At 49.3% G+C, this 12,728-nt stretch overlaps 1 protein-coding gene across 3 annotated transcripts; it reads left to right on the forward strand.

Moving 5' to 3' along the window:
* Positions 1-1,134: 1,134 nt before the first annotated feature.
* On the forward strand, positions 1,135-11,479 carry LOC141073794 (calpain-1 catalytic subunit-like). 3 transcript variants are annotated; one of them, XM_073561212.1, is made up of 13 exons: positions 1,135-3,685; positions 3,900-3,969; positions 4,487-4,611; positions 5,610-5,743; positions 5,897-6,068; positions 6,149-6,232; positions 6,474-6,559; positions 6,758-6,832; positions 8,961-9,097; positions 9,621-9,790; positions 10,062-10,076; positions 11,000-11,202; positions 11,350-11,479. In XM_073561212.1, the coding sequence occupies exons 1-13, from the start codon at positions 3,563-3,565 to the stop codon at positions 11,354-11,356; spliced, it is 1,401 nt and encodes a 466-aa protein (XP_073417313.1). In that variant the 5' UTR covers positions 1,135-3,562; the 3' UTR covers positions 11,357-11,479. The 3 variants fall into 3 exon arrangements, with proteins under 3 accessions (XP_073417313.1, XP_073417314.1, XP_073417316.1); XM_073561213.1 differs by lacking the exon at positions 11,350-11,479 and having other exon boundaries at positions 11,000-11,206; XM_073561215.1 differs by having other exon boundaries at positions 3,592-3,969.
* Positions 11,480-12,728: the final 1,249 nt, after the last annotated feature.

Genomic DNA, 12,728 nt, shown 5'->3' on the forward strand with positions numbered 1-12,728 from the left:
TTACAGCTGAAGGTAAAAACCAGGGGTTTAATGTCTGCATTCCCAGAGCTCACGGCCAGGCCAGTGCAGGTGGAGGCCCTCTGAACCCAACACAAACTTCAATTGAAGTGTACTTCGGCGCACAGACCCATCGGGCCGAGTGCGGCAATACACGCTGCCAGCAAATCAGAGGCCAGCAGATGATGTCATTGTGACTGGGGGCACATGGCAGTGATGTCACATGCTCCCATCGCTTGATTGCTGAAGTCAGCTGCCGGCTTCAGAAGTGGACGCCGTGTGGCGGGGGAGTGGAGGGAAGGTGAGTAGAATAGTTTATATTTTTCTATGCATTAAACAGCGCCAGAATGGGGGCCATGGACCAGGATGGGGAATATATACCAGGATGGAGGACACGTATATACCAGAAGAGGGGACAATATGTGTGTGTGTGTGTGTGTGCGCGCGCGTGTGTGTATATATATGACACACCAGGATGAGGGATATATATATACCAGGATGGAGGACATGTATATACCAGAATATGGAACATACAGGTGCTTTTCAATAAATTAGAATATTATCAAAAAGTTAATTTATTTCACTTCTTCAGTACAAAAAGTGAAACTCCTATATTATATAGAGTCATTATAGAGTGATGTATTTCACGTGTTTATTTCTGTTAATGTTGATGATTATGGCTTACAGCCAATGAAAACCCAAAAGTCATTATCTCGGTAAATTAAAATAATTAACAAAAAGACACCTACAAAGGCTTCCTAAGCATTTATAAAGATCCCTAAAGGCCCCGTCTCACTAAGCAATCTCGGTAGCGAGATCGCTGCTGAGTCACAACTTTTGTGACATAACAGCGATCTCACCAGCGAGATCGCTATGTGTGACAGCGATCAGCGAGCGGCCCCCCTGCCGGTATCGCTGATCGCTGCAAGAAATCTCTGGACATTTCTTTGGTCGCTGGTCTCCCGCTGGCCAGCACGCATCGCTGCGTGTGACAGGCGGGAGACCAGCGATCAGGTGTAAAAAATAATAAAAAAAATAAAAAATATAGTTATTCTCACCTTCCGACATCGCGTTCAGCCATCCTGCCTCTCTCCACGCTCCGGTCCCAGTGATCCTTTGCACGAATGACAGCTCACCAGCGATCACATAGCGATTTACCAGCGATCCTGACACCTTCATATCGGTGTCGGGATCGCTGGTAAGTCGCTTAGTGTGACGGGGCCTTTAGTCTGTTTCAGCAGCTCCACAATCATGGGGAAGGCTGCTGACATGACAGATGTCCAGAAGGCAGTCACTGACACACTCCACAAGGAGGGAAAGCCACAAAAGGTCATTGCTAAAGAAGCTCACAAAACAATCACTGACCTCAGGGAGACCAGTCAAAGAAAACACTGCGGCAGCCGGCAAAGGCGCTCAATCAGTGAAATCCTAGGTGCAATGCTCCCTGGAAAATACAAATATGCAAATAAAGTCCATGGAGCCTCATTTAAGAGTCTCAAACACGGGACTAGCCAGATCTTCCTCCAGGGAAGGACCCAGCCAAGGAGTGGCTCCTTTCGGAAACCTCCATTACCACCATATTAAGTGGCCCTTTAAATCAATATCCAGCTCTTTACGAGTTTACAGATATGACAAGGGAAATACCAAGGCCAGGTATCCATCCACAGACAGCTATTTCGGGGTGTTGCCCCTCATCAGTGTGAAGTAGGATTCTGGCTTGGTGGGAGCAATGCCTAGTAGACCAACATCACAAAACAATCACTAAAGAATCTGGCTGTTCAGAGTGCTGTAACCAAGCATATTAATGGAAAGTTGAGTGAAAGGAAAAAGTGTGGTAGAAAAAGGTGCACAAGCAACAGGAGAACTGCAGGCCTGAAAGGATTGTTAAAAGGCCATTCAAAAATTTGGGGGAGATTCACAAGGAGTGGACTGCTGCTGGAGTCATTGCTTCAGCAACCAGCACACACAGGCGTATCCAGGACATGGGCTACAAGTGTCAGATTCTTTGTGTCAAGCCCCTCATGACCAATAGACAACACCAAAAGCATTTTACCTGGGCCAAGGAGAAAAAGAACTGGACTGTTGCTCAGTGGTCCAAGGTGTTGTTTTTACATGAAAGTGTTTCATTTGGAAATTGAAGCCCCAGAGCCTGGAGGAAGAGTGCAGAGGCACTCAGGATTCTGTTCTGAATCGCCCGTCGGGGTGTATACTGTACTTGGACTGGCAGAACTTAAAAGTATATTCCCTGTCTATTTCCCCTGAGATGCTTATATTGCACTTTAACACTCCTTAATTTTTATTCACACTTACTGTGTGCTTGCACAGCCACTAAGTATTTATTGTATATTTCTTGCCCCTTTTTCCAGCACTGCTACAAATTTATCATTTATTTTATGGCACAAGCCTGCTACACTCATTAACTCTTTATTGTGCATATGAATATATTATTTTGTGCAAATAGTAAGGGCTGTAATATATATATTTTCTGACACTAAACATTTTTTCATAAAACATTTGATATATTTTTTATATGAATCCCTTTTATGATTTTTTTTTCTACAATATTTTCTGACATTTGCTTTAGTGTCATCTGGGGCTCTATGTAACTTTTATGTGTACAATATTATTAACCCTCTTTTTAGTCTGCTCTTTTTTCCGTCAGTGTATGTTTTTATTACCTTATTTACTACTGATCTTACATTCCAAGTATGCGCACATTTTTTGCTATAGTGCTACCGTTTACCACTTTTGTTCAATAAAGGTATTTTTATTTAAAACATATATTAGTTCTTGTACCTTCCTTTTTAGACCATAAAGTTCAAGGTTTATTTCTTTTTTCAGTTCCATCCATGACGAGCAGCACGTGTCCAGACCATACGGCCGTGCGCTGCCCTTCAGGGAATGTTCTCCACTCCCAGTGACTCCAGTGCCTCCCAGTCTGCAAACACCGCGGTCACTTCCGCAGTCAGTCAGGTTACAGTCACTTCAGGATTATTCTTTTGGACACAATACAAAATCCTGCACAATGATATGGATTATACACTTTGCTGTTGATATGATGAGGTTTCTTTTTTTCTGAAGGGGTTTTGAATAACGAGAAAAAAAATTCTATAGAGCCTGAAATCTTTCCAAAATAGTCACCGTCCAATCAAAAGGCTGCAAATAAAAAGGCCTCCAACATTTCCCAAACAAGGAGCGTTCCCTGCAGTGGTTTCCACTAGAAAAGCTGTGTCTGCACATGGCCCTACAGTGCCAGTCCCCAGCTGTGACCAGTGTCATATATGCCATATATGAGCAGCGTCAGCGCCCACCACTCACGGCGTCCCCTGAGGTGTGGGAACAGCGCTCCCCGTCACACCACTGTCCTGGCTCCAACAACCACAGCATAATCCTTCTACACCGCGAGGAGGGAATATCCGTGACACTTTATCTCTGAATACATAGAAAAAGGGCGTAGATACCGAGCCGCAGGTATAAGAGCTGACAACACATCCAACGGCAGAACAGGTAGATACCCGGGAAGGCGTCCGCCATAATCTCATCTAATCTATCTGTTTCTTCCACCATGTGGGCCGCTCAGGATTACCAGACTCTTCGCACTCTCTGTTTAGAGAAGGGACAACTATTTGAGGATCCTGCGTTTCCCCGAAACGTTCCTGATCCTAATGTTGAATGGAAGAGACCCCCGGTAAGTTTGGAGTACTTTCCTCTTTTTGTAATCCCTGTTTGTGAAAAGGACCCCCCAAAAATAATCTGATCCCAGGGTCTCACTAGTGCACCCCCAATAGTGAGCTGTTATCAGCAGATAAATCTGGCGACAGTGTGGGAACCTGAAGCTCCTGGATGTGGAGCAGGACCTCGAGATGCCGCATATTTTGTTCTGTTTTTTTATCATTCTGCAGGATCTTTTCCCCAATCCCAAATTCATTGAGAGTGGATTCAGCAGCACAGACGTCTGCCAGGGGGATCTAGGTAAGTGGAGGCCAGCCCGACCTACAACATGTCACCGTACTGAGCCATAAGGCTGAGCGGAGAGGTGGGGACTCGCATTCACAGGTGTCACTGTGCTGGAGAAGTGTCCAAACCCTCCAATATTGGACAAGGGGGTCCTCTGCTGACCCAGACATCATAAATGGTCCCTAGCTGTAAGACTCGTATGTCAGCAGTAAAAAGTAAAGGTGACAGTGTGAGTAATAACACCTACAACTGAAGGCTTCTATCACAACTGGACTCTATCACTGCTGGCCTCTACCTCTATCACCATTGGCCTCTCACTTTTTTGTTTGTTTAATGACCTGTCATGTGCCCTGTGCTGTTGCCAGTGGCCCCTCAGTATAATAGCCTCTTGTGGGTCCCTTTTCAGTCTGACCTTGGATGTGGGCATGAGATGGAATCTTAGTGATAATTGGAGTGGTCAGTGAATGTTCAGAGCAGGGACTCGCTGCAGGACCCAAGTATTGGATGGTCTTACATCTCTGTTTTCCCCTAGGTGACTGCTGGCTCCTGTCCACTATCTCCTCTCTCACACTCCACCCCTCTCTGTTCTCACGAGTGGTCCCTACCAATCAGAACTTCAGCCCCAGTGATGGTTACTGTGGAATATTCCATTTTAAGGTGGGAAGAGATGTCCAATCAATTGACAGAAACAAAAATGAGGTTCTGATGTAGATGAAGAAGGGGGTGTCGGGATGTGATCAGAGCAGGGTGTGCACACTGGGGTGTAGTCAGATCAGGGGGTGCAGACTTGGATGTGGTCGCAAGGGGTGCACAATGTGATGTGGTCGGAGCAGGGGGTGCACACTAGGATGTGGTCGGAGCAGGCACAATGGGATGTGGTCCAAGCAGGGGTGAAGACTGAGATGTAGACGGAGCAGGGGGTGCAAACTGGCATGTAGACAGAAGAAGGGTGTGCAGACTAAGATGTAGACAGAGAAGGATGTGCAGACTGGGATGTGATCGTAGGCGGAGATTCAGACTGGGATGTGGTCTGAGCATGAGGTGCAGACTGGGATGTGGTCGAGGCAAGGGGTGCAGACTGGGATGTGGTCGGCTCATGGCGTGCAGACTGGGATGTGGTCGGAGCAGGGGGTGCACAAAAGAATGTGGTCGGAGCAGGGGGTGCACACTAGGATGTGGTCGGAGCAGGCACACTGAGATGTGGTCAAGCAGGGTTGAAGACTGAGATGTAGCCGTAGCAGGGGGTGCAAACTGGGATGTAGACAGAGAAGGATGTGCAGACTAAGATGTAGACAGAGAAGGAGGTGCAAACTGGGATGTGATCGTAGCAGGAGATTTAGACTGGGATGAGGTCGGAGCTTGAGGCGCAGACTGGGATGTGGTTGGAGCATGAGGTGCAGACTGGGATGTGGTTGGAGCATGAGGTGCAGACTGGGATGTGGTCGGGGCAAGGGGTGCAGACTGAGATGTGGTCGGCTCATGGGGTGCAGACTGGGATGTGGTCGGCTCATGGGGTGCAGACTGGGATGTGGTCGGAGCATGAGGTGCAGACTGGGATGTGGTTGGCTCATGGGGTGCAGACTGGGATGTGGTCGGAGTAGGGGGTATGGGTCCATCTGGTTGACATACTGATGATCTCCCCCTCGGCTCTGCAGTTGTGGCAGTTTGGTGAATGGTTTGATGTGGTGATTGACGACAAACTCCCAACCAAAAAAGGTCGACTTGTGTACACGAAGAGCGACTCTCAAACGGAACTATGGAGTGCGCTGCTGGAGAAGGCCTACGCCAAGTACGTACATCGCTCACCCCGAGCTCCACGCTAAGGCTGCTGAGACTTGGGAGTGCCCCAGGTTCTCTCTGTACCATGTCCCTCACATGTATCTGAGCTGTGGGAGTTGCGATATATCCAGACTCCTCATTCCCTCCATGTGTGTCTTCTCAGGGTGTGCGGAGGCTACTCTGCACTGCAGGGTGGAACCATCGCAGAGACACTGGAAGATTTCACTGGTGGAATAGCAGAGAGCGTGAGTCTGAGCAGATACCCATCAGAGGAGGTCTGGGAGATGGTCACAGAGGCAGAGAGCAGAAAGTCCCTCATGGCCTGCTATATCCAGGTGAATAGAGTCCTCCACTGTCCATCCCGAGGATTGCACTGAGCTCAGATTCTACACTAAGTCCCTGTGTCCCCTTGAAGGTTTCAGATCCGGCTGACGTTGGACGTGTGGATGAGGACGGTTTGGTGTTGGGACACGCATACTCTGTTCTAGGAGCCAAGGAGGTAAGTGCAACCATGACACAATCCACCAAGGGTCACCTGCTACCCACACCCCTCACCCAGAAAGAAGACGATGATTAGGGGGGCGTCTGCCATCGGACCACTGGCATATGGGGTTTTCCTACAGACTGGGCTGATGATTGGGTTTATTTCTGGCCCCACATATGTCATACAATAACACTGGATGATGACGCAGGATCTGACTCCCATCGTCCTCACAACTTTTCACCAATTCTCCCTCCAGGTGAAGCTCAGCTCCAGGGAGCTCACACTCATCAGGCTGAGGAATCCCTGGGGCTTCACCGAGTATAACGGTCCCTGGAGCGACAAGTGAGTGGGAGCAAGCTAATGTTACAGTGGAGGGTCAGTGCAGGAGATGATTACTTGGTGTCCATTCCTCCTTATGGTTGGACCTGGAGTCAGGAGAAGGCTGAAGGCCTGGAGCCCCTCTATTCCCGTGGTGCTTATGGTAGTGGGGGTCTTACTTTGCTTTGATCGAGTCATTGTACCTTTGTGATTCCCTTGCAGATCCCAGGAATGGAGTTCGGTGTCAGACATAGAGCGGAAAGCGCTGAACCTCCAGAAGGAAGATGGCGAGTTCTGGTAAAGACATTTATCTCGTATGTAGGGGGTTCTGAGCATATGCCGTAATATGGGATGTGCAGAGGGGCTGAGCTCAGAAGGTGACTACATGGTGGTTGCCCACAATCTGCCCTTAACTGTCTGCACTCCAGACCGATATGTTTTACTGATACACGGTGACCCATAAGAGGCTCCGCGTAGCCACATACATTGCAGCGTAACAGATTCATTGAATTCCAGGTGACAACGTAACAGCGGAGTCCGTAATATTAGAATCTTGACTCTACAGGCAATTCCACCAGGTTGGATTGGGCTAAAAATACCGAAGGCTGCACATTCTGACCCGCCAGGGGTCGTCAAAGCCCGTCGTTTGCGTAGCCTGCGACCCCCTAGCGGGGTCGGTCCTGCACCTCTGCAGGACCCTGTAGCCATCATCTTTCAAAGCCCATTACCCTTCCACCGCTGCGGCCATATAACATTCCCATTGTGGGAATCCAATACCAAAACCGTCCTTGGTCATGGAGATACTAACGGCTCCAGTTCGAGACCACACAATAAGGGACGTCCACGTACCCACTTTGTCTGCCATAAATCATGAACATCTCCACAGACCCAAGAGCCTATGGTCTTCTTTATCCATGATTTCTTCTCTCCTGTGGCCTTTCTGATCTGTGACTGACCCCTCTGCCTCTCTCTGTCCTCAGGCTGACCCCGCCGCCTCTCTGCCCTCAGTCTGACCCCGCCGCCTCTCTGCCCTCATACTGACCCCGCCACCTCTCTCTACTCTCAGGCTGACCCCGTCGCCTCTTTCTGCCCTCAGGCTGACCCTGTCGCCTCTCTCTGTCCTCAGGCTGACCCCACCACCTTCCTCTGTGCTTTGTCTGACCCCGCCACTTGTCTCTGTGCTCTTGCTGTCCCCACTATCTCTTTCTGTGTTCTGGCTGACCCAGTCGCTTCTCTCTGTACTCTGGCTGACCCCGCTGTCTCTTTCTGTGCTCTGGCTGACCCCAACACCTCTCTCTGTGCTTTGGTTGACCCCACTTCTCTTTCTGTGTTCTGGCTGACCCAGATGCCTCTCTCTATACTCTGGCTGACACTGCTGCCTCTCTCTGTGCTTTGACTGACCCAGCCACCTCTCTCTGTGCTTTGGCTCACCCAGTCGCCTCTGTCTGTACACTGGCTGGCCCTGTTATCTTTTTCTGTGCTCTGTTTAACCCTGATTTCTCTCTGCGCTCTGGCTTATCCCGCCCCCTCTGTCTGTGCTTTGGCTGACAACGACTCCTCTCTGTGCTCTGGCTGACCCCACTGTCTCTTCCTGTGCTCTGGCTGACCCTGCCATCTCTCTGCGCTCTGGATGACCCCAGTGACTTTCCCTGTGCTCTGGCTGACCCCTGCCCCCTCTCTCTGTGCTTTGGCTGACCCCGCCACCTCTCTCTGTACTCTGGCTGTCCCCGTCACCTCTCTCTGTGCTCTGGCTGTCCCCGTCACCTCTCTCTGTGCTCTGGCTGACCCCGCCACCTCTCTCTGTACTTTGGCTGTCCCCGTCACCTCTCTCTGTGCTCTGGCTGACCCCGCCACCTCTCTCTGTGCTCTGGCTGTCCCCGTCACCTCTCTCTGTGCTCTGGCTGACCCCGCCACCTCTCTCTGTACTTTGGCTGTCCCCGTCACCTCTCTCTGTGCTCTGGCTGACCCCGCCACCTCTCTCTGTGCTCTGGCTGTCCCCGTCACCTCTCTCTGTGCTCTGGCTGTCCCCGACACCTCTCTCTGTGCTCTGGCTGACTCCGTCATCTCTCTCTGTGCTTTGGCTGACCCAGCCGCCTCTCTCTGTACACTGGCTGACCCCACTATCTCTTTCTGTGCTCTGGTTGACCCTGATTTCTCTCTGTGCTCTGGATTACCCCGCCACCTCTCTGTACACTGGCTAACCCCGCTGTCTCTTTCTGTGCTCTGGTTGACCCTGATTTCTCTCTGTGCTCTGGATTACCCCGCCACCTCTCTCTGTGCTTTGGCTGACACTACCGCCTCTCTGTACATTGGCTGACCCCACTGTCTCTTCCTGTGCTCTGGCTGACCCTGCCATCTCTCTAGCTCTGGATGACCCCACCGACTTCCTCTGTGCTCTGGCTGACCCTGCTGTCTCTCTTTGCAGGATGCTCTGTGAGGATTTCTGCAGCCTCTTTTCATGGATCGTCATTTGTGAACACCAGGACTCATCTCAGTACAAGGTCACTGAACTGTTGGGCCGCTGGGAGCGTGGGATCAATGCAGGAGGAGGACGCAGACTGAGTGAGTACAACACTGCACACCAACATAATGGGTTTCATTCACCAAATAAAACCTGTTTTCAGCAACCCATCACAGCGCAGCTTCACTTTTTCAAATTGTGTTGGTAAAATGCAAGCTGCTCTGCGATTGGATGCTGTGAGTAATGAAGGCAGATTATTTTTTTTAGACAGTTGTGATAAATTTGCTTCTGTGGATACTAAGATCGGTCGTTATCAGTCCGGCAGCTGAAGATGCTGAAAAACAATGGTTCCCCCTCCTGCTACAGCTGTGTATTGTGGAATGTTGGTTGTTACCTTTAGCTTAAATCTCATTTCTTTTACTGCATAATTTTTTGGTAAAAGCTCATGGTCGGTTGAGTGAGAACACTCTGCCCGGAGTGGTGTCAGGGCTGTGCTGTCAGTCCTGCCTCCTTCTGCTGACAACACAAATCTCACAGCAGAAGCTGTAATTAGGGCTATGCCATGCAGAGACCCTCCAGCGTCACCCACCACAGTCACTAACAACCCAAATTCCAATTATTTAGAATCTTTCTTCACCAACCCACAATTCCGTTTCCGCTTGGGCGTCACCTCAGTCCCGGAGAAGGAGTCAGTCACTGAGCCGAGGAACGAGGAGCGCTGGACGGTGTTAGCGGAGCTGCTGCAGACAGACAGAAGAGCTGCGAAACTCCACCTGACGTGTCACCTGTACAGGGCGAGTACCAGCAAATGATACCGATATATAGCATAATGTGTGATAACAGGCCATCCATGTACGGAATACAATCGTCCAAAATATCCCCCCAGACGTGGGGTTCAAGAGCAGGATGTGTGTGGCCCCGTGTTCTAGAGCCAGAGAGCTGCTCACGCAGCTGAATCACTGACATCGGACTAGACTGCAGCCTCCGTGACCTCCTGGAGCTGCACTTAGTGTCGGCTGCTCTTCTCCTTCTTGGCAGCTAATAGTTTTTTTTTTTCTTTCTTAGGTTCCTGAAGAGCTGGTGAGAATCTGCACCGGGGTCATTGTTCACCTCAACCCACCAGGGCGGCGCATCATACAAACGTGGAAATAGGGGCAATAGATAGATCACACCTGGGTCTCGTTAGTCCACAACCCATCAGCCCTCCTGGAATGTCAAGAACGCGTCACATGCATTGCACGGCGGAGAAGCGGCATTCACATTACACAGCAAGGAAGCTGCGCATGTACTGCACAGCAAGTAGGCTACAAACATACTGCGAGCAAGGAGGCTGCGCATATACTGCACAGCAAGGAGGCTGCGCACATACTGCACAGCAAGGAGGCTGCGCACATACTGCAGAGCAAAGAGGCGGTGCACATACTGCACAGCAAGGAGGCTACAAACGTACTGCACAGCAAGGAAGCTGCGCACATACTGCACAGCAAGGAGGCAGCACATGCATTGCACAGCAAGGAGGCTGCGCACATACTGCACAGCAAGGAGGCGGCGCACGCGTGGCATGGTAAGGAGGCTGCACACGTTGCACGGCAAGGAGGCTCTGCACGCATTGCATGGCAAGGAGGCTCTGCACGCATTGCTTGGCAAGGAGGTGCTGCATGCATTGCACAGCACAGAGTTGGCGTAATGCATACACATTGCACAGCAACGAGGGGGCGCACGCTTTGCATGACACAAAAGTGGCACATGCACAGTCAAAATTTGTCAGAGTAGATCCAGAAGAAGCAGGAACTTTCTTTCTCTGTGATTGAGTTCAGGGGAAACGGCCAGATGATCGATTCACTTTATAGAAAGACCTGAACCCTTCTGACCGCAGGTCCCATCTCTCTCGTCTCCGCAGTGTAACTCCTATGAAGGTGCACTATTGCCGGGGTGATGTGGCAACGTAGGGTGTGAGGAGTGAAATTGCCAAGAATAATCTTACTGCACGATCCATGTCCCAGGTTCCCCGTCCACATCTTGATCGTGGATTCTTCACAAGGAGCCGCCCTGTGGCAGACACCGGCACAGCACAGAACAGCCGTGGGGTGACAATGAGGGCATCTCTGACCGCAGGAGAATACGTGATTGTACCATCCACATATGACGCCAACCAGGAGGGGAACTTCTATATCAGGGTACACCAAGAGAAAGAAACAGGGAACAGGTAAGAGACCCGACACCCGAAGGGGAAATGCACAAACGTCAACTGCAGGGTGATGGAGGCAGCCAGTGCTGCTGCTGGGAACCATTTATACAAAAAGTCCTCTTCTTCCTTTTATATCAGATCATTGTTCTACATTCTCATTTCCAGGACATAGAGTGACGGCATCTTCTACAAATCTGTATTCAAATCACAAACAAGCAGAATACAAGATGGGAGCAGCAGAACCGAAGAAGCCCCAGAGTCCAAACAACAGCGCGGAAAACAATGATACAGAAATAAAAACTTTTCCAGAACATTGTTTTATTGATACGTATGTCTGACGCCGCTGCGCAGCAATAGCGCACATGCCCCATGTATGGCTGAGAAATCCCAGGAAAACCACTGCTGGAGTGGTGTATCGAAGCTCCCCGACCAGGTCACGATACAAACCAGTCATTACTGATCCTAAGTTACATCATGTATTATACTCCAGAGCTGCACTCACTATTCTGCTGGTGCAGTCACTGTGTACATACATTACATTACTGATCCCGAGTTACATACTGTATTATACCCCAGAGCTGCACTCACTATTCTGCTGGTGCAGTCGCTGTGTACATACATTACTGATCCTGAGTTACATCCTGTATTATACTCCAGAGCTGCACTCACTATTCTGCTGGTGCAGTCACTGTGTACATACATTACTGATCCTGAGTTACATCCTGTTGCTCTTTTTTTATTAGTACAAAACAAAACTTACAGACAAACACAATAAAAAAAACATTATTCATAAACCCCAAAAGTCCAATGTCCAGCCGATTTATACAAACAAAATGTTCCTCCATTTCATTACTACCCCCCAGCAAGGGAAAAGATATCAACCTATATCTTTTTTTTCCCTTCATATGTACCTTTTTTCCCCTCATACACTCATACCCACGCATTAACCCCTAAAAAAAAAAAAAAAAAATTCGGCCAACTGCCCTAAAGAAAGTAAAGAGGCCACCTGGCCAGAACATATATATATATCTTTTTTTTTTATTTATTATTTTCTCCTCCTAAACTAAACCACCACCATTCCCCCAAAGGTCCCACGAAAGTTTGTGGCTTATCACACCAGGTCCCATGAGAGTTTGTGGCCTTTCCTACACAGCAAGGTCCATAAAAGTTTATGGCCTTATTTTCCATCTTCTTGGCATCCTGCCGGACGTCTATTCTCCAAAACCCATCCCCCCAAAAAAAACCACCCCACCTAAACTAAATCCCCCTTACACGCATCATAGTAAACATGCAACATATATATACAACCTTATAATAACATGTATCAATAATAACCACTATACACCTTAACCATGACCAAAGAACAGGCCCGCCCAAGTTCCATGCTTGCAAGCCCTATACCTGGGTTAGCAATTACAAAAAAAAAAATCTATAAGTGAGGGTTACAGCCCACCACCAGGAACTGGAGACCATAGAGGCTCTTACCCTAATCTCCCGCACATCACCCTGACCCTCCCTAACAACACAAAAGAGAAAATCCTGTC

The sequence above is a fragment of the Dendrobates tinctorius genome, unplaced genomic scaffold (genome assembly GCF_039654945.1).
Source record: "Dendrobates tinctorius isolate UK_male_01 unplaced genomic scaffold, ASM3965494v1 ptg000315l, whole genome shotgun sequence".
NCBI classification, from domain to species: Eukaryota; Metazoa; Chordata; class Amphibia; order Anura; family Dendrobatidae; genus Dendrobates; species Dendrobates tinctorius.

Bases quoted from the DNA above. Each gene is read 5' to 3' on its own strand.
- LOC141073794 (XM_073561212.1), top strand. From the start codon at position 3,563: ATGTGGGCCGCTCAGGATTACCAGACTCTTCGCACTCTCTGTTTAGAG. The intron at 4,612-5,609 runs GTGGGAAGAGAT...TCGGCTCTGCAG, and splicing joins GTGGAATATTCCATTTTAAG to TTGTGGCAGTTTGGTGAATG. The intron at 6,069-6,148 runs GTGAATAGAGTC...GTCCCCTTGAAG, and splicing joins TCATGGCCTGCTATATCCAG to GTTTCAGATCCGGCTGACGT.